Source organism: Salvelinus alpinus, chromosome 1 (genome assembly GCF_045679555.1).
Source record: "Salvelinus alpinus chromosome 1, SLU_Salpinus.1, whole genome shotgun sequence".
Taxonomy (NCBI): Eukaryota; Metazoa; Chordata; class Actinopteri; order Salmoniformes; family Salmonidae; genus Salvelinus; species Salvelinus alpinus.
In genome coordinates, this window is record NC_092086.1 from 76,857,799 (window position 1) to 76,880,214 (window position 22,416).

Sequence of the window (22,416 nt, forward strand, 5' to 3'; positions counted from 1 at the left end):
TTAATAGGTTGAATCTTGTTTCTCTACCCTATCATACCACCACGACACCGGTTGTTAATTGCACAGAGTACAGAGCGACATTTTCACATTCTCATTCATTTCCCCATAGATTATACATGTGAAAAGAGGCGCAGAGCGCCTAGTGTTCTCCTCCAAAGACATCACTTAGAGAATAGGTCATTACCAGGAGGAATGCTATGCAGACAGATTATTATTTAAAGCCACATTTTTCCATTGGGTGTACAGTTAAGTGTGTAGCACATCTTTAGGTTTGTGTTGTTTATTGCCGTCTTTTTTCCCCCAAAATGCTTCCAAATTGGGCTCCTCTGCTGCTCTGCACTCGCTACCCTGCTGTTCTACTTCATCCTCAACCGATATTTAATTCATGCAAGCATCTGTTAGCTGCAGTTGTCAGAAAGTACAGAACGGCACCGTTAGAAAGAAAATGGACCCATCGATAAGATTACATATTTAACTGTACGGTACTTTCTATATTTTGCAAAGGGAATCACATTCCTTTAACAGGCAATTTTCCAGGAAAAGTACATAATAAATTAGGGAGAGGTTTAGTAAATACAATGGAAGTCAATGCATGTCTGTCTGGAGTCATGTTGGCTGATAATGAAAGGAGTCTCCACGCTGTAACTTACTTCATGATCAATGCAAACAGTCTATCCTCAGTTGACAGTCAGCACAGCTGGTTGCCATCATTAGCAGATAGATAGGCAGCCACTTCCCTGCTTTTATAGGCATTGAAGCACTTGTTGGTTCAACATTTAAGAAGTACATGAATAAGGCAGACCAAAAGAAAACGACAATGTTACACTTCTGAAACCATAATGACTGAATGTTTGTCAGTAATTTGACCCGTTTTTGAAAGTTAAACGCACAACATGTTGAATGTGAAACCTAACATGCCTAACTCCAAAAGGGATCCACTGAATTCTGTATATTTATTTACTCACATATTGCAAACTGGCAAGCTGAACTCAAGTTGTGTCATATTCAGGCTAACATGTGTGATGTGTATTGGGTCTTGTAAATAACAACACGTGTATATTCAAGTGTTTACCACTTTATATTTAGCTGGAAATGGCTTTCCCACAGCTTGCATTAGTAGTTGTCTCTTCAGAAGCCGAATGTTAATGTTAAGAGAGTGGACAGGTGGATTGGTTATGCACCCAAACCCATGATAGACATTTAAACACGGGAGAAAAGTCATAGCTGTTTGCTTCCTGGCTCCCCGCAGAAACCATATCTCCCAGTGTTATTCCCCCTCCTAATTAGTGTCAAAATGGAGTCACAAAGTTAGAAATCCTTCCTTACCAACTGTTTATTTCTCCCCCCCCCCAATTGTATCACTCTTCAAGGCAGTCGGATATCTTAATGGCAGGTAAAAATATTTAATTGGCCCGAAAAAAATTGCATCAAATCAAATGTATTTATATAGCCCTTCTTACATCAGCTGATATCTCAAAGTGCTGTACAGAAACCCAGACAGGAAGATCACGTCAGTGACTCAACCCACTCAAGTGACGCAATGGAAGAGCACCAGTAAGCCAGTGACTCAGCCCCTGTAATAGGGTTAGAGGCAGAGAATCCCAGTGGAGAGAGGGGAACCGGCCAGGCAGAGACAGCAAGGGCGGTTCGTTGCTCCAGAGCCTTTCCGTTCACCTTCACACTCCTGGGCCAGACTACACTCAATCATATGACCTACTGAGGAGATGAGTCTTCAGTAAAGACTTAAAGGTTGAGACCGAGTCTGCGTCTCTCACATGGGTAGGCAGACCATTCCATAAAATTGAGCTCTATAGGAGAAAGCACTGCCTCCAGCTGTTTGCTTAGAAATTCTAGGAACAATTAGGAGGCCTGCGTCTTGTGACCAAAGCGTAAGTGTAGGTATGTACGGCAGGACCAAATCGGAAAGATAGGTAGGAGCAAGACCATGTAATGCTTTGTAGGTTAGCAGTAAAACCTTGAAATCAGCCCTTGCCTTAACAGGAAGCCAGTGTAGAAAGGCTAGCACTGGAGTAATATGATACAATTTTTGGGTTCTAGTCAGGATTCTAGCAGTCGTATTTAGCACTAACTGAAGTTTATTTAGTGCTTTATCCGGATAGCCTGACAGTAGAGCATTGCAGTAATCTAACCTAGAAGAAACAAAAGCATGGATTAATTTTTCTGCATCATTTTTGGACAGAAAGTTTCTGATTTTTGCAATGTTACGTAGATGGAAAAAAGCTGTCCTTGAAACAGTCTTGATATGTTCGTCAAAAGAGAGATCAGGGTCCAGAGTAACGCCGAGGTCCTTCACAGTATTATTTGAGACGACTGTACAACCATCAAGATTAATTGTCAGATTCAACAGAAGATCTCTTTGTTTCTTGGGACCTAGAACAAGCATCTCTGTTTTGTCCGAGTTTAAAAGTAGAACGTTTGCAGCCATCCACTTCCTTATGTCTGAAACACAGGCTTCTAGCGAGGGTAATTTTGGTGCTTCACCATGTTTAATTGAAATGTACAGCTGTGTGTCATCCGCATAGCAGTGAAAGTTAACATTATGTTTTCGAATGACATCCCCAAGAGGTAAAATATATAGTGAAAACAAAAGTGGTCCTAAAACGGAACCTTGAGGAACACCGAAATTTACAGTTGATTTGTCAGAGGACAAACCATTCACAGAGACAAACTGATATCTTTCCGACAGATAAGATCTAAACCAGGCCAGAACTTGTCCGTGTAGACCAATTTGGGTTTCCAATCTCTCCAAAAGAATGTGGTGATCGATGGTATCAAAAGCAGCACTAAGGTTTAGGAGCACGAGGACAGATGCAGAGCCTCGGTCTGACGCCATTAAAAGGTAATTTACCACCTTCACAAGTGCAGTCTCGGTGCTATGATGGGGTCTAAAACCAGACTGAAGCATTTCGTATACATTGTTTGTCTTCAGGAAGGCAGTGACTTGCTGTGCAACAGCGTTAAATATTTTTTTTGAGAGGAATAGAAGATTCGATATTGGCCGATCGTTTTTTATATTTTCTGGGTCAAGGTTTGGCTTTTTCAAGAGAGGCTTTATTACTGCCACTTTTAGTGAGTTTGGTACACATGCTGATATGGTCACTAGTGTAACCAGGAGGTGAGGCCTCATTTAACAAAGTAAATTCATCAGGCTTAAGCCATGTTTCAGTGAGGCCAATCACATTAAGATTATGATCAGTGATTAGTTCATTGACTATAACTGCCTTTGAAGTGAGGGATCTAACATTAAGTAGCCCTATTTTGAGATGTGAGGTATCACGATCTCTTTCAATAATGGCAGGAATGGAGGAGGTCTTTATTCTAGTGAGATTGCTAAGGCGAACACCGCCATGTTTAGTTTTGCCCAACCTAGATCGAGGCACAGACACGGTCTCAATGGGGATAAATGAGCTGACTACACTGACTGGGCTAGTAGTGGCAGACTCCACTAAGCTGGCAGGCTGGCTAACAGCCTGCTGCCTGGCCTGCACCCTATATCATTGTGGAGCTAGAGGAGTTAGAGCCCTGTCTATGTTGGTAGATAAGATGAGAGCACCCCTCCAGCTAGGATGGAGTTCGTCACTCCTCAACAGGCCAGGCTTGGTCCTGTTTGTGGGTGAGTCCCAGAAAGAGGGCCAATTATCTACAAATTCTATATTTTGGGAGGGGCAGAAAACAGTTTTCAAACAGCGATTGAGTTGTGAGACTGCTGTAGAGCTCATCACTCTCCCTAACTGGGAGGGGGCCAGAGACAATTACTCGATGCCGACACATCTTTCTAGCTGATTTACATGCTGAAGCTATGTTGCGCATGGTGACCTCTGACTGTTTCATCCTAACATCGTTGGTACCGACGTGGATAACTATATCTCTATACTCTCTACACTCGCCAGTTTTAGCTTTAGCCAGCACCATCTTCAGATTAGCCTTAATGTCGGTAGCCCTGCCCCCTGGTAAACAGTGTATGATCGCTGGATGATTCGTTTTAAGTCTAATACTGCGGGTAATGGAGTCGCCAATGACTGGGTTTTCAATTTGTCAGAGCTAATGGTGGGAAGCTTCGGCGTCTCAGACCCCGTAACGGGAGGAGTAGAGACCAGAGAAGGCTCGGCCTCAGACTCCGACTCGCTGCTTAATGGGGAAAACCGGTTGAAAGTTTCTGTCGGCTGAATGAGCAACACCGGTTGAGCATTCCTACAGCATTTCCCTCCAGAAGCCATGAGAAAGTTGTCCGGCTGCAGGGACCGTGCGAGTGGATTTGTACTAACGTTACTATCTGTACTTACTGGTGGCACAGATGCTGTTTCATCCTTTCCTACACTGAAATGACCCTTGCCTAACGATTGTGTTTGAAGCTGGGCTTGCAGCACAGCTATCCTCGCCGTAAGGTGATCGTTCTCCTGTATATTATGAGTACAGCGACTGCAATTAGAAGGCATCATGTTAATGTTACTACTTAGCTTCGGCTGTTGGAAGTCCTGACGAACCATGTCCAGATAAAGCGTCCTGAGTGAAAAAGTTGAATGAAAAAAAGTTGAGTGAGGGAAAAACTAAAAATATAAACCATAAAGTTTAGTCAGGTAGCAAAGTAAGGTTGGCAACAAAACGCACAGCAACACGTAAACAAGTCTGCAAGTTGTGACCGGAAATGACACGTTCAGTTAGACAAATCCAAAGGAGGTCCGTGCAATGCCGACTGAGGAACAGAGGTTCACAGTCCGGGTATTTGGTGCTCATCAGAACCAAAGTGAATACCATCTGTGCTGAAAGGTACTGGGGTGCAGCTCCTTCCATGTGGGATCTCACTCAGATGGAAAATGATTTTTTATACTTGTACTTTCATGTTTTTGATTGTGGAGTGCTAATGATGATTGGGAAACTGTGTTTCACACTAGCAGCCTTTTGCTCCCCCAAAACAGCATGAAAAAAAAACTGTTTTAAAGACAAGGTGGGGTGGTATAGAGAAGATAGCCCTGTTTGGTAAAATACCAAGTCCATATTATGGCAAGAACAGCTCAAATAAGCAAAGAGAAATGACAGTCCATCATTTCTTTAAGACATGAAGGTCAGTCAATGCGGAAAAGGTCAAGAACTTTCAAAGTTTCTTCAAGTTCAGTCACAAAAACCATCAAGTGCTATGATGAAGCTGGCTCTCATGAGGACCGCCACAGGAAAGGAAGACCAAGAGTTACCTCTGCTGCAGAGGATAAGTTCATTAGAGTTACCAGCCTCAGAAATTGCAGCCCAAATAAATGCTTCACAGAGTTCAAGTAACAGACACATCTCAACATCAACTGTTCAGAGACTGCGTGAATCAGGCCTTCGTGGTCAAATTAATGCAAAGAAACCACTACTAAAGTACACCAATAAGAAGAAGAGACTTGCTTGGGCCAAGAAACACGATCAATGGACATTAAACTGGTGGAAAACTGTCCTTTGGTCTGATGAGTCTTTGTGAGACGCAAAGTAGGTGAACGGATGATCTCCGCATGTGTGATTCCCACCGTGAAGTATGGAGGTGGAGGTGTGATGGTGCTTTGCTGGTGACACTGTCGGTAATTGTTTTTGAATTCAAGGTACATTTAACCAGTATGGCTACCACAGCATTCTGCAGCGATACGCCATCCCATCTTAGCTGGACTATCATTTGTTTTTCAACAGAACAATGACCCAACACACCTCCAGGCTGTATAAGGGCTACTTGACCAAGAAGGAGAGTGTTGGAGTTGGTTTGGGATGAGTTGGACCGCAGAGTGCAGGAAAAGCGGCCAACAAGTGCTCAGCATATGTGGGAACTCCTTCAAGACTGTTGGAAAAGCATTCCAGGTGAAGCTGGTTGAGAAAATGCCAAGAGTGTGCAAAGCTATTATCAAGGCAAAGGGTGGCTACTTTGAATAATCTAAAATATATGTGTTATTTCATAGTTTTTATGTCTTCACTATTATTCTACTATGTAGAAGATAGTAAAAATAAATAACACCATTGAATGAGAAGGTGTGTCCAAACTTTGGACTGGTACTGTATATAAATGACATATTTCTGTATTTCATTTTCAATACATTTGCAAACATTTCTAAAAACATGTTTTCACTGTCATTATGGGGTTTTGTGTGTAGATGGCTGCTAAAAATTTAAATTCAGGCTGTAACACAACAAAATGTGCAATAAGTCAAGGGGTATGAATAATTTCCGAAGGCACTGTAGGTACAATATTCAGCCCTGCCATTTGCATGTTCAACCCGACCTTTCACGTCAAATATTTATGTTCAATAGACCTGGATCTAAAACCAACTGTGGTGGATTCCCTAACCTCACTTGTCAATGCTACAGCCATTTGTTTTTTCAAATGTTCCACTTGTTTGATTGTTTACTGATATTCATTTTCAATATTAAATATAGCTTTCTGGATTAGGAATAGTGTTCAATAGTTCATAGGCCAAATGTTCTAAAGCTTCATATCTGCATTGGGTGCAGATCTAAAAATCAGCTGCAGCAAGTTCCCTGATCACTATTGTCCATGCTACAGCAATTCATTTCTTAAAAATCCAATTGTTTGATTGTCTACATAAACAATGTGTACATACCAAAGGAATAACTACACAAAACAATCTGAATCATGTCTACAATTCCCTAGCCATGATTTGTCCCTTTATTACTGCCATAGGCCTACTCACACCCCATCACAGTAGGTGAGGCCCTTGAGTATATCAATTAACACTTGATCTATTTCCTGGAGTAAAAAAAGGCAGACTTGGTATATTGAACTTGTGAGGTCCTCTTGATATTTTGTGTGACTATCCCATGCCTTAATAACATCTATACACGTGAAGGTCAGAGCACTGACAATTTTCCTGTGAAATCAGGAGTGGAGTGTTAAACGGTAACATAATTAGAGGCATGGATAGGCATAATTAACTAGCACAGATCACATGAAAACTCATAAAGACAAGAACATTAATTTTGTAGAGGTGAGTTCATTAACTCTTTCAAACAAGACAATACGTTGTACAATTTAAGATTTACTGTACGGACTAGATTGTAAGAAAATCCCTTTAGTCTTCATTCCTTCATACAAATTACATTAAATAAAATGTATATGTTAAAGTAGTTATATTCATATATTCATTATATTAAAGTGTGTGATATCACGTCAAAAAAGGATGGTACTGAACATACTGATACTAAATCAACATACGAAAGTTAATTCAATGATCAAGCTACATAAACGGGTATGAGAACACATTTATTAAAGATGAATCTTCGTACAGTACCACCAAGTCATCGTAATTGAGTATCAATACAATTGAGATGGATTTCAAGGTGATTTGTTATAAGGATGTTTGGTGGTTGAAGTAGCAGGAATGGCTAATGTACTTTGGTGTTCATCCTTGAAATATGGCACATCGTCTGTGTTGCAAAGTCAAGGAGCAAAACAATTACAATGAAGTCTGGGCTTAATTTGGTTTTGCACGATTCATTGGCTACATAGGCCAACACTGCCTCAAAACAAAAGGCGATATGAGCAAAGAAATACACCAGTGCCGAGGCATCCGGAAAATAGCTCCTCTTTGTGGAGGAAACCAAAACATGATTAATGAGGTGACAGTCATCTATCTACCTTCTCATCCCTTTTGTCAAGGGCCAATGAATGTGTTGTCTGAGCACAAAAGACAGAATCCAGGGAATGATCAGCCTATGTGCTCCCTATGTATTCCAAATCCCAACCAAACAACTGTGTGTTTAACTATGCTTCCTGGATGATATTCCATATGGAGTTCTTTATCTAATGCCACAGCAGTGACCTATTGGGCCAACTAATGCCTGGTGGTGAGATTGACGAAGCCAAATGCATGCAGAAAGCCAGATAAACAAACAAACAAGCATTTAATTATCTGTTTAGTACATGACATGTATTTGTTTGGCAGGGGCAGTCATGAGTCATGACCACAGTAATATTCCATGCAATCTCCTTTTATGCACTCTGGACATGACTTGGTAGTACCCAACTTGCTAACAGTCATCAGGTCGCTAATGGCCTGGTACTCGGGGCTCTATTGTCCCTCTAACCACTCTGATATCAATGCAAATGTAATCGAAAATCACATCCAACACTTATAATGAAAATAGTATGTGCTTTTAAAACTCACCCCACTGTGATTGATCAATTTGAAGATAGAAGTTCAACAACAGGTTGAGCGGAAAACATGACCATTGTGGATGTTGTTTCAAAGCCTAATGCAACAAAATGGACAGCGCTTTCTAAGGTGATGATTGATTCAAAACACACATATGCATATTAGAGCTTATGCATATGCATAGGCATAAATAGTGTATGAGCCTAAGCCTTAAAACAATTACTGAATTAAAAATAAGAATTGTGCCGTTATACAATACATAGACTGCCTAATATTATGCATGGAAGAAAAACATTAACAACGGATTTATGATGTCTTTGGTACATAATTGGTCTAGCCTATACTCCAAAATTAAACAAATTCAGAGTTAGCCTACAATTATAGTGAATTTGTATTTGATTTTGAATAGCCTATTATTTTTCACAATTAATAATGAATACATTTACATTTTCATAATTAATAGGCTGAAATTACTTTTAGCAGAATATCTCACCTCCATGCGTTTCCCTCTCCTCCCCTCTCTCCTTCAAACCTTTCTCAAGCGTGCAGAGAGAGGGGCTGTCAACAGTTTAATTAAATATTTTTTGTTGTGAAAACAATCTTCCTGAACAGATTTGACTTGGTTTCCCAAATTAAGCACTGGGTAGATGGAGGAACAGGGTTGGAGAGCCCATGGCATACAGAGTTTGGGCGTAATGTCACCTGTCATGCAACTGCAGGCTGCATGCTCATCAAACAGTGGTTGATGTGTGGAGTGAAATAATCGGAGTAGCCTTCCCAGCATGAGTGAAAAACGAACCAGCGGAAAAGTGGCCTCCATTCGCTATTCGGGTGCATATATATGATATGTCTTTTTTCCCATGTTCCTGCCCATTTGATCATGGAACATTCTAAATCGAAACTCATTTGACATATTAGTAAAGATAAGATTAAATTGAGAATAGACTAATGGGTGAAAATATTATCACTTGATGAGATAACAACATCATTAGCCTACAGTCACATCATGCAGTCCGTATATCTTTTGATCGCTAAGAGATTGTAATGTTTGTGTCATTCACAACTAAAGCTGCCAAATAACTCATAATCTAGCATATAGGACCTGTTTCAAATGATCACTCGCATCAGAATGGGAAAAATATCCTTTCTATTTTATTCACCTAAGTTCATTCATATTCTTCTTACTATAAAATCATATAATATAAAACAATGACTTATAAGCATATCTTGTCTGCTAAATGAACAAGCCTACAGCCTATGGTATGGCGCATAGCCAGATTGTCACGACTTCTGCCAAAGTCGGTTCCTCTCCTTGTTCGGGCGGTGTTCGGCGGTCGACGTCACCGGTCTTCTAGCCATCGCCGATCCATTTTCCATTTGTTTTGTCTTGTTTTCCCACACACCTGGTTTTCATTCCCTCATTACGTGTTGGTATTTAACCCTCTGTTCCCCCCATGTCTTTGTGGGGAATTGTTTGTTGTAAGTGCACATTGTTGTCTGGTGCGCGACGAGTTTTGTACCCATACGTTGTTATTCTGGATGCCGGTGGTTTTGTATATTAAACTGCTCCGGTTTTTACCCAGTTCTGCTGTCCTGCGTCTGACTTCTCTGCCACCAGTTACGCACCCCTTACACAGATAAAATACAGTAGGCCAACTTGTATTCTGTTCTGAAATACATTTTCTTCATATCATAATGTTTCTTTAGACATGCCTAAAATAAATAATGTATTTATTGTGATGGTGTATATTCAATTGATTTATTAAACTTTTTAAAATGTAGATGTTCCAGAGGCGTGCATCAGTGGCTTGTATGCTGCTTGGATACATGAAGATGCTAAACGTGTTTATGTTAATTAACAGTCAATTACTGTGAGACTGGCAGGCTTTTGCATGACAATAACCAGCTGACAACGTTTCATGACCACCGCAGCCCTAATTCTGAATACCGGTTTACTTGCTTGCTGATTATTGGCTTTAGTTGTACGTGGCCTGTAAAGTCATAAATACAGTGTACAATACAAAACATTGTTTCTGAGCATTTAAAAACCCACTCCAGATGATTTTTCAACTTTTCCAGTTGAAAAAGGATATTCAAAGTATAAATACAGTAGTAAAGCAAACACTTAATTGGATGATCTGCAATTGCTACATCCATTTTTGGACATTTAAATTCATGACATATACCTATTGATTCTTTAAGAATATAACTTGTAAATTCCTCATGAGCTTAGTTCAATTTTCTTACCCCATCAGGACCCAAAATGTAAGCTTGTTTTACTCCTTTGTTTGTAAACAAAGTAAGTCTAAATAAACACTGTATATAGCCTCACAACATGGTTAAAACTGTCAATGTTATCTCATGGATGGTCTGTCCTTGCTTACATTGCTCTGTCTAGGAATTTGAGAGTGGTTACATTTCTCCAGCCCCATCCCTCAGCAATTTACCAAATCATTGATGGGGTGCCACTTTGTTATTGTTCAAGGAGTTGGCAATTCAAGGAGTTGGTCTGATGGGTGCACTCTGATATCATCGGCCTCCCCCTTGTGGGAACAATCGAGGACAAAATAGTAAATTTTCAAAAAATATATTCTTGGACATGTGAAATTGAATGTGCCTAAACTACAAACTTGTATGGGATCTGTAACTATGAATAAACATTTTAAATTATGAGCCTAGTTTAGCCAAGGAGAAGCACTGGGCTATGTATATAAGGAGAAAGACAGGATCCTTCCAGGCTAGCCATGAATGGCTGAAATAATTGAGGGGTTGACAATGCTGACGGTTGGCCATGCGTTTACATGTCAATTCTTAAAGAGATGGGTTGTGAACGACGCTGAATGCGTGTAAACAAAGAACTCTGTAGCATATTTCTATGCTGCAATATTTCAACAACTAAAAAATAGCTTTAAACATTACACATTAAGATAGAACAAAAGCCCTACAACAGCTCATTAATTTACTATTTCAACACAGCCATTGCTTTTTGTTAGTTGTGTAAGGTGCAAGGCACATTCTGTTATCATTTAACAGATTCCCATCAAATGTGTACACATTCTTTCTTGTCTAAGGAATTGGATGTAAAACATTTTGACATCTGTAAATTTAATTAGGCGTCTGCTTGTTGCTGTAAATACACAATGGGTCTGTCTTTGATGACATTGTCGTTTTGTGATAAGTTCTACCTTGTGACAGCTGTCATCAGGCCTGTGCTGTGAAACCATTGTCTTCTAAAAAATAAATCTGTAAAGTACTCTAGAGCCATTTAAGTGTTTACAAAGGAAGCACACCGAGAATGACAAATACAAGACAGCAATGCTTGAGTTATTGGTCAGATTGTGAGTAAGGACACTTCCCCTAGCTTCTGTACTAGAGATAAGAGGGGTTTCAGTTTCAATTAACATGTTTATATAACATTTTATATATACCTTTTCAGTTTTCACTTCATTTATTATTTCATTAAAAAATATATATAAATATTATGTTGAAGGCAGTTCTCTAACTTGGCAGTCAATTTATTCTTGAAGAATGCAATGGACTCATTACATTTTACAAAATTGTTCTTCGGCTTTCCCAATAGAACCCTTTTTGGTTCCAACTGCCAGGTCGCAGTTGTAAATGAGAACTTGTTCTCAACTGACCTACCTGGTTAAATAAAGGTGAAATAAAATGTAATCCATTTAAAAAGGGTTCTTCAAAGGGGTTGAAGGACCCTTTTAGGTTCTAGGTAGCACCTTTGTTTCTAAGAGTGTAGATGGAAACCTAATAGATGGACCCAACAGATGGTTTATGTTGACAGGCATCTTGTACATTTTAGGACACCCTCATCACAAACCTAGCTATCAGCCAGCACTGAAGATTAGTGGTGAAGAATAGCATCTGTTCATTCTCAATGTCTTAGTAAAAGCCCAAAGCAAGTTCCTATGACAGTGCACATTGCTATATATAGAGTTATGAGTTATAAACAAGGGATAAAACACTTATTTAGAGGAAAATATCATTAAGCTTTATTACACTGAACAGATACAACCATCTCTTACTCATTCTCAAATAGAAAAGATACAACTACGCCTTAACATGCACAAATAGTTCAATACTATTACGTTCATTTTGTTGCTTACCAAAAGTCATTGACATACAGTTTTTGTTAATACTTTTGACAGAACAGAAGGGAAAAATAGAAAAAGTAAATGTACAATACCATTTCATTTACAGATAGCGAATAACTTGACAAGTTACGCTGAAAAACAAATGTGCAGCATATTATCTCCTGTAGTCAATAAACGAGGCAAAAGTATTTGAACATTTGAATGTTAATAAAGTTGATCACTTACAAATTCCTGTTCCCAGTTTGAATGAATGGGATGAAGATCATAATTTAGGGTAGAACACTTTGGTGCAAATCTTTCATTGACATCATTGCATGGTTTACGCAAACGTTTGATTATTGTGCATATCTCAAATTATGATTTGTCCTATGTGCAACTGCCAAATAGTTATTTGAATTCTGCAGTAATTCCTCCCAAAACCCCCCCACTCTCAGTGGTTTTGGGGTAGTTACAATATAATTCAAATAACTATATGGCGGTTACATTTGCCAAGACCCACAAATGTTTACAAACGTACGTGTTAGGGGCTCACTGTGGGTGGAAACTGAGATTGAGTAGTGTTCCTTTAAAGTGCAAATACTTATGTGTCAGATGTGTTATCGTTCTAGCATGACATTTGCACATGTGGTTGGTTTATTGTATGTTTTTATTCAGATGTGTAATAATCATAGCAGAATGGTTAATGTTGCATGTATTTCATCTGAGAATGCAAGTTGCAGTGATGATGTCAAGGGTATCATGCGGAGACACTGATAGTGTCTTGCTCTTCTTTACAGTTTGATACATGAATGTACTTTATATGTTGTGAGGCTACAATAGTAGGAACCCCCTTGGTTTGAATAAACATCACTGGCGTAGCACACACCACACAGCCCCCACAAGGCAGGAGGACCCACAAGCTTTGGGCGGGGTCCCCCGGAGGTCGGGCCCCTCAAATAGTATATGAAAGCGTTATATGACATCCAGCTGTTCCACTGGATGTCATAAGGTGAATGCACCAATTTGTAAGTCGCTCTGGATAAGAGCGTCTGCTAAATGACTTAAATGTAAATGTAAATGTTATAAGCCATGAAAGAAAAGTTTAGAATTACAGGAAGTTATCTTTAAAACTGCAACATTTTCTTTCAACCTCATGGAAAAAATTGTAGAATAGTAGAAAATTAGCTTAGAGGATGTTAGTACAATCCTTTTCCGACAGGGATTTTTTTTTTTTTTTACAGTAGATTTGTTGGGGGAATTTTGTTGCATTATTTCAGCTTAACATGTATATTTAGGGCAATTTTATAAGGGAAAAGATCGGACCTTGCGGGGGCCCTGTGAAACTGTGCTACGCCACTAATCAACACGATGCCGATAAGTGCAATTGACATCCGTTGTTTTCTACTGTATGGATTATAAAATAATTGTTAAAAATTGCCACGTTTATCGTAACCTGAAATTAAAAAATAGACATCAAGAGTCAGCAAACTCCAAAACAATTGATATTGGAAATTGAAACATTCACAATATGCATTTCTGATGAAATTACACCCACTGTTTCCAGATAATACCTTTGTTGTTGAGTGTGGTATACTTAACCTGTGGACTGTGGTCCAACTACATTAATAATTTCAACAACAAAAAAGCAAACAAGGCACACTGCTAGCGTGATATAGATCAGGGATGGACAACTTTGATGGGGATGGGGGCCACAAAAAAATGTAACCCATCATGAGGGGCCGCAGTAGCCCCCGCCACCCCCCACCTTGCGAGCAAAACATTTTAGTGGCCCCCTCATGACAGCAAATTTGCTGACTTGCCCGTAATTGAGTGACTGCTGATGCGCGACCACATTTTTAAATTGCAAATTAAGTTGAGACCCCGACTGAGTAAAACATTTAATAATAACAATATGTATTATTATTTATTTTGGGGGGTGAAATTGGTCCACAGACCTACAAAAGAGTTGCCCATCCCTGATATAGATAATTTTACCCCCTCTTTCAGTTAAACTGCATACCTTCCATGTTTCATGATAAACATACTTCCATGTGGTATGACACTGCAATACATTATTTTGAACTTCATTTAGCCAGAGAACAAATTACTTTTGTTAGGAAGTATAGCATTTTCCAATTGCATGAAGCCAAATGTGTGTTAATTGTTTCCAATTTAACAAGTTATACTTGAAAGTGGATCCCCATGGTAACTCTGACCCTCATTTTACTTTGGGTTTATTTACAAACCCAAATCATGGATTGCTATCTGTAAAACCCTACTGTATAGTCATTTTTAGAAAATGAAACCTTTCATTAGGTATGACATTTTGGTGAACTATCCCTTTAAAATAATGGTGCAGGAAAAACGGAGAGACGGTTTCTGATTGCGTATTAGTTGTGTTGTATTATGTTGGTTCTGAGGGGTATTATGTTCATACTGTTAGCTGGACATAATTGTTTTTCGCACACAGACATACTACTTGGTGCCACTTCCTATCTGTGTGCCATTTGCTAAAGGAATCATTAACAAACATGAATGGAGTCATGTAAAACAATGAGAAAATGTGTATAGATACTTATTACTTGCCAAACGCTGAGCCTTGTTACAAAAGGCTTATGATTTGACAATTAATAAAAGGTTTCCTATGCAATTTCTGTTTGTTGTTTATAGTTTTTTACATAATTGATTAATGCATACGGGTTCATTAACTATTAATAGACCATTAATAAAGCTTTTATTGACAGCATATGTACAGTTTTGCCGAGTACCCAGTATGGTTAAACATTTGACACTTTTGTACAGTAAACTGGATGAGATTTGATCAAAAAGAGAAAACAACAACAGCTCCCTAGCTAGCCAGTCATTTGCATATGTGCTGCTTAGTTTAGTTCAGTAATGTACGTTGACTCCAGGCATGGAACAGTCTAAGTAGATATGACATCGCTATTGTTGTTTTACTGCTGCTCTTAAATTACTTGTTACTTTTGTTTCTTATTCTTATTCGTATTTACTATAATATTTGTTTTTAACTGCATTGTTGGTTAGGGGCTCGTAAGTAAGCATTTCACTGTAAGGTCTACACTTGTTGATATTCTGTGCATGTGACCAATAAGATTTGATTTGTTTCCCAGGGATCTAAATCTATCTTTCGACCCTCTCTTTGTCATAACTGCAAGATTACAGTTTTGACTAATACACCGTTCATGATCATTTATACACAGATTCGCAGAATCACAGAACTTGTGTTGGCTAAAAAAGCTTTCCTTTGAGTTTTCCTCAATTGACAGAGACATTTATCAAGAGTTACGACACTCTGGAGAACTTTGAAGAAATACTCATCAAAGGGCCACTGTACATGGGTGGGGGAGTGGCAAGAAAAACAAAACAGTTTATCCTTCTGACCTAGGAGACACCAGTCTTGATAATACTCATGTTTTACATATAAACATCAAGTTCAAAACCAGGTGTATTGTGTATTGACAACATTTCATTTGATCCGTATTCATCCAGTAATAGTAAATCATTGAATGTTCTCTTTAATAAAACACAATGCACTACATAACCTTAGTTTGTTTTCTCTTACTTTGCTTGGTTAGGGCTCTATTCAATCAGATCCGCTTTAGCCGACATCCACATAGCAGTTGTTTTGGCGGCGGCGGAGGTGGAACTGTGTTAAAGCTGTCAAATCCACAACCGGCTCCTGGCATACCTAAAGTGGACATTGCCATTGGCTGCACGGAGTCACATTAACAGAAATCCCATGCAGCCTTGTTTACAAGGTCTAACGCTGGGATGTGAGATGTAATCTACACCTCAATTAGGATGATAGAAATACTCATTATTTCAGTTAAGGATTTTTCAGTTTGAGCATAATTATATCTATATATCCTACACTTTCTCATACACTACAGTGAGTACTGTAGTATTTACCGTTAACTAGAGTATAAATACTGTGGAAATGAATTCCCAAGACAGGGGGCCCAATTTTAACCCATTATAGTCTTCAAAATGACATAGTCTGAAGGGTGTCTGTGTGTGTGTTTACGTATATGCATGCACATGTGTCTGTCTGTGTGTGTGTGTGTATACACACTCTTCTCTGCTGCTGCCTGATAACCAGGCAGTTTTGGGATGAGACCAACATGCAACAAACCAGGTGGTGATTGCATTGTGGGGTGGCTGTGCGAAGGCTGATCAGAAGTGACAGCTGTGACATTGAATGGTTCTTATTCATTTGAAAGAAAAGGAGAAGATATAACAGCTTGAGCCCCCCAAATAGATAGAGTTGATAGAGATACAGGGGACATACCTATCCTCACCCTTTATTATTCAACCCTCTGATTGATAGAACACTAGGGTCAGGGCAAAAAATGTAGAGATCAAATGGCAAGCTACATCTGTTATGGCAAATTAATTGTTTTTCACTGAACATTTTATAATGAAAGAACTTTAGAGCCTGCATTTGATACGCATGTGATCTTAATTGGATTCAAAGCCTCCTCCTACACTTGTATGTTATTGTTTCATTTTGTGTGGGCTATCATGGGAAGTAATGTGTCACATAGTCAAAAGGACTAAGGACTTTGTTTTTACAGTTCATAATTTATGGACAATGTAAAACTTTATCTTGAGCTGACATGTTGATTACTCACCATAACGGTTACATCATTGCGATTCATGGACTCACTTGTACGTATGTTTTAAAGTACATTTCCTGCAATTCCACACATTTTGCCATGGGGCAGGGAGAAAAAAGGGCAGTTTTACAGCTAATGGGGTGGAGATACTTTGTTTCAGTTTAAAGCTAATTTCCTGCAGGTCTCCACAATTTGCCATAACTTATGCCATGTTAATGATATGTTAATGATATCTGAGTGAGAGTGTCTAATCAAATCAATGGCGGCTCCCTTGAGGTCAGGGCCCGTGGGCACGTGCCCTGTGTGCCTGGTCGGTGTTCAGCCATGCTTACTACAAGTGTAGATAGCTGGCTAGACTAACTTACCAATCTAAAAATTGTTAGCTGACATGGCTAATTGAGATAAAAATTGCTGATGCACAACCAAATTTTATACTTGCACCTTGTGTATTCTACTATTTTAACTCTCAACAGTAAGTTGAGATCCCCGAGTTCCTTAAAAAAAAAGTGTTTTGTTGTTGCTGTTCTGGGGCACCCTAGCAGCCTGAGGCCGTAAGCGACCGCTTATGCCTGGAGCCGGCCCTGGCTATATCAAACAGTTAACCATGCAGGTAAAGTACATGAGAAACATTCTAAACTAGAGGACATAAATAACGTGGTTCAGTGAATTTCTGCTAGGCTCTTTGCAGAATTTTTAGAATTGATTGTGACAGTAATTTAGGTAATCAGGCAATGTCATTTGGAAACGGTTCCTAAATCAGAAACCTTTGTGTCTGTTCAATAGATATGCAGATATACACATCCACACCAGTTTCAATGTTTATTTGAATAGGGCCTGAAACAGTGAGAGGACACAAACCGACAGACATTCACAATGTTTCAATCTCTGGTCAATGCAGAGGGCTAGAATGACTTCTGGGTTTATACTCTCTTGTTTTCTGCAAGGTTTTGCCTTTTAAAGAGAGATCAGAACATTTGATCAATGACTCTCAATGACTCATTTCTCTTCACTTCTTGTAGTGGGGAGCGCAGTACGCATTTTTACATGTATCCTGTTGGAATCATGTTGTTTTTACTTTACCGTTTGCGGTTTGTTCGTAGACACCCACATTAGCTAAATGGGATTGTGGGATGTCACTGTAGTCGGTGAGAGAACAAATCACTTGTGCGGTGAATAAACTGTTTTCTTTGCACATTTCTGCCTGTGTATATCAGTCTTTTCTGTCTCAAAACTTCCTTTTCAAAAGGCGTCAGCCAATTTCAGACAACTTAAAAAGCACTGTCATCATTTGTCTTTGACTATGCAGTTCTTCTCAGTGACAACCCCCAAAACTGTGTCAGTGCTGTTTATGTTTCAACAGTGCTTGTTTTGCTGTGTATGAACTTCATTTGTCACAAATAATCCTTAAATATTTGATATTGTATTGTTCTGCCACTGAAGTTGACATTGTTTATATTGAATGGTCTGTTTTTGTTATTATTCTGTTGCATACAACTGTAAAAAATACAGTAAAATGAACAATCACATTGCGTGTTTTATTTTTTTGTAATTTACTTTAAAAAAGCTTATGTTATTGTACAGAGAACAAACAGGACAGGACACACCAGTAATCTGAATGTACACCTCAATATTTGGGCAAAACCAGTCAACTATCAACACTTACATTAACTTTTTGTTTCCCCTTTTTTACATACAAAAGGTTGGAGTGACACAAACTTGGTAGTACTACCATCACCTCAGATCAGCTTCCAGGTCGACCCTCTCCCTCCCCACCCTCCTAGATATGTCCCGTCTTCTGGTTTTTGTCCAAAAGAAGACATACCGCCAATGCAAACCCCCAAAAAAGAAGAGCAAACCAACGATGTTATTGGTGGTTCCTTTTGTTCCATTTCTTCTTCTGGGACCAAGAGTCTTGTTGTTTTTCAGTGCTGATAGAAGCTGAGGATGGCCTGTGTTGCATCAAAACTTGAGTAGGAACAAAAGGAAAACAGTCAGCAGTAGGCAGAATGAGCAGTGGGGCGACAGGGCTGCCCTGTTCACATCGTGCATCATGGTCCCGGGGCCTGTTGGGAAACATATTTAGATATTAACTTCACAGTAAGGCATCTAAAGAGGCAGTGCTTCCCCCACTTAGCTCTCTTACTGCCTCTACCCCCCTCCACAGCTAAAAAAGTGTGGGATCTATTGGCTTTAACTGACAACAAAACTGGATGTTGGCTTTAGGGCCTTTTCCTGGAAAGTAATCTAGGGGAAGGAGGACTGCAAAGAGGTCATCATCAGCAGTAACGTTCGGTAAAGAACCAACAAGATGCATTCCTCCTGCATATTGAATAGGACAGTTTGCTTTGAAAACTGAGCATATGCTCCATTAGACACTGACCATCTTAACAAAGCATAGCCAGGATCTCAAATAGCTTTTTAAACACAAATCCCTCATTCATATCAGAGATGACAGGGTATTCTATACTCTTTGATGATCAAAAAGAAACATGCAGTACAAGACAAACAACATTCCTCAAATATCTTGGCATGTGAAGTGAGGAGCACGACTGAGGCTAGAGGAGATATTCATGATTATAACGGTGAGAATAGAATAGTGTAGGATGGCTAAAGTTGCTTCTTAATATGTGTTTTTGTTGAAGTTTGTTACTCTCTGTAAACTGCTGGAACTGCATTCAAAGGAAAAGTTGACAATACACTGTAATGCTATCCTAAGAGTTTTAGAAGTTTTATATGACTCAACAAATTTGTATACTGAGCAATTGTATTCGCTATTGTATCCAAAGAGGCTCAGCTCATTCACATGATATGCCTCTAGAGATAATCAAGAAGTTGGTGCTTTTTGTCCTATTCACGGCAACAATGTTACAATGAATTAATTCATGGCTTTATTCTACATTACAAAACTGCAAGTTTGGTTCACTGTGGATTATTCCCCCACAACTATGAATAAGACCACTGACAAACAAAATGTACAGTATATGTCTGCTTTATACCCCACCATACAGACACATCTACATTTAGGCCAGGATTCAATCAGATCAGCGTTAACCCCCAGTTACCAGCAACTGCATAGTATATAATTACTTTTGTTTACGCGATGTGGGAGGTGTAACTGCATTCTGTAGCAAATCTGTAACCATGAAGTCCTTCAAAAGGCTGGTCATGGCTCACATCAACACCATTATCCCAGAAACCCTAGACTCACTCCAATTTGCATACCGCCCTAACAGATCCACAGATGATGCAATCTCTATTGCACTCCACACTGCCCTTTCCCATCTGGACAAAAGGAACACCTATGGGAGAATGCTATTCATTGACTACAGCTCAGCGTTCAACACCATAGTGCCCTCATCTCATCAATAAGCTAAGGACCCTGGGATTAAACACCTCCCTCTGCAACTGGACCCTGGACTTCCTGACGGGCCGCCCCCAGGTGGTAAGGATAGGTAACAACACATCCGCCACGCTGATCCTCAACACTCAGGCCACTCAGGGGTGTGTGCTCAGTCCCCTCCTGTACTCCCTGTTCACTCATGACTGCACGGCTAGGCATGACTACAACACCATCATTAAGTTTGTCGATGACACAACAGTGATAGGCCTGATCACTGACAACGATGAGACAGCCTATAGGGAGGAGGTCAGAGACCTGGCCGTGTGGTGCAAGGACAACAACTTCTCCCTCAATATGATCAAGACAAATTAGATGATTGTGGACTACAGGAACAAGAGGACCGAGCACGCCCCCATTCCCATCAATGGGGCTGTAGTGGAGCAGGTTGAGAGCTTCAAGTTCCTTTGTGTCCACATCACCAACAAATTAACGTGGTCCAAGCACACCAAGACAGTCGTGAAAAGGGCACGACAAAACCTATTCCTCCCCAGGAGACTGAAAAGATTTGGCATTGGTCCTCAGATTCTCTAAAGGTTCTACAGCTGCACCATCTAGAGCATCCTGACTGGTTGAATCACTGCCTGGTATGGCAACTGCTCGGCCTCCGACCGCAATGCGCTACAGAGGGTAGTGCGTATGGCCCAGTACATCACCGGGACCAAGCTTCCTGCCATCCAGGACCTCTATACCAGGCGCTGTCAGAGGAAGGCCCTAAAAATTGTCAAAGACTCCAGCCACCCTAGTCATAGACTGTTCTCTCTCCTACCGCACGGCAAGTGGTACCGGAGCGCCAAGTCTAGGTCCAAGAGGCTTCTAAACAGCTTGTACCCCCAAGCCATAAGAGTCCTGCAAATCTAATCAAATGGCCACCCAGACTTTTTGCATTGCCTCTCCCGTCCCCTTCTTTTACACCGCTGCTACTCTCTGTTGTTATCATCTATGCATAGTCACTTTAATAACTCTACCCACATGTACATATTAACCGGTGCCCCCGCACATTGACTCTGTACCGGCACCCCCCTGTATATAGTCTCGCTATTGTTATTTTACTGCTGCTCTTTAATTACTTGTTACTTTTTCTCTTATTCATATTTTTTTTAACTGCATTGTTGTTTAGGGTCTCGAAAGTAAGCATTTCACTGTAAGGTCTACACCTATTTTATTCGACGCATGTGACTAATAAAATTTGATTTGATTCAATCAGATCCAAGTTAACCTGCGGTAACCGACAACTGCATAGCATATCAGTGCTTTTGTTTAGGCAATGTCGGAGGTGTAACTGCATCGTAATTGTCAAATCCACAAGTGGCTCCAGGCGTTATACCTATCGCAGACATTGCCATTGGATGCATTAGTAGAAATCCCATGCAGCTGTATTAGAAGATCAAACACCGGAATATGTGATGTAATGTAAACTTTGATTAGGCTGATATAAATCCTTATTATTATGTTTAATGATTTTAAGTTTGAGTGTCATTATTTCTATATAGCCTACAAAAGCCCCATTCGTTGCTGACAGGTGTATAAAATCGAGCACACAGCAATGCAATCTCCATAGCCAAACATTGGCAGTAGAATGGCCCGAACTGAAGAGCTCGGTAACTTTCAAACTGGCACCGTCATAGGATGCCACCTTTCCAACAAGTCAGTTCATCAAATTTCTGCCCTGCTGGAGCTGCCCCGGTCAACTGTAAGTGCTGTTATTGTGAAGTAGAAACTTATTGTCTCAGCCGCGAAGTGGTAGGCTACACAAGCTCACAGAACGGAACTGCTGAGTGCTGAAGCTCGTAGCGCGTAAAAATCTTCTGTCCTCAGTTGCAACACTCAACACTGAGTTCTAAACTATTTTTCATGGTTCGGGCTTGGCCCCTTAGTTCCAGTGAAGGGAAATCTTAACTCTACAGCATACAAGACAATTCTGTGCTTCCAACTTTGTGGCAACAGTTTGGGTAAGGCCAGTTCCTGTTTCAGCATGACATTGCCCCTATGCACAAAGAGAGGTCCATACAGAAATGATTTGTCGAGACCCGTGTGAAATAACTTGACCGGCCTGCACAAAGCCCTGACCTCAACCCCATTGAACACCTTTGGGATAAATTGGAACTCCGACTGCGAGTCACGCCTAATCGCCCAACATC

At 40.0% G+C, this 22,416-nt stretch overlaps 1 protein-coding gene across 2 annotated transcripts in view; it reads right to left on the minus strand.

The window, feature by feature from the left end:
* Positions 1-18,394: 18,394 nt before the first annotated feature.
* LOC139530495 (opioid-binding protein/cell adhesion molecule homolog) overlaps positions 18,395-22,416 on the minus strand; it is a 399,357-nt gene continuing 395,335 nt past the window's right edge. For both annotated transcript variants that reach the window (XM_071326987.1, XM_071326982.1), the window contains one exon: positions 18,395-18,941. In XM_071326987.1, coding sequence (XP_071183088.1) covers positions 18,838-18,941 — 104 coding nt within the window. In that variant the 3' untranslated portion in view covers positions 18,395-18,837. The remainder of the gene's footprint in view (positions 18,942-22,416) is intronic.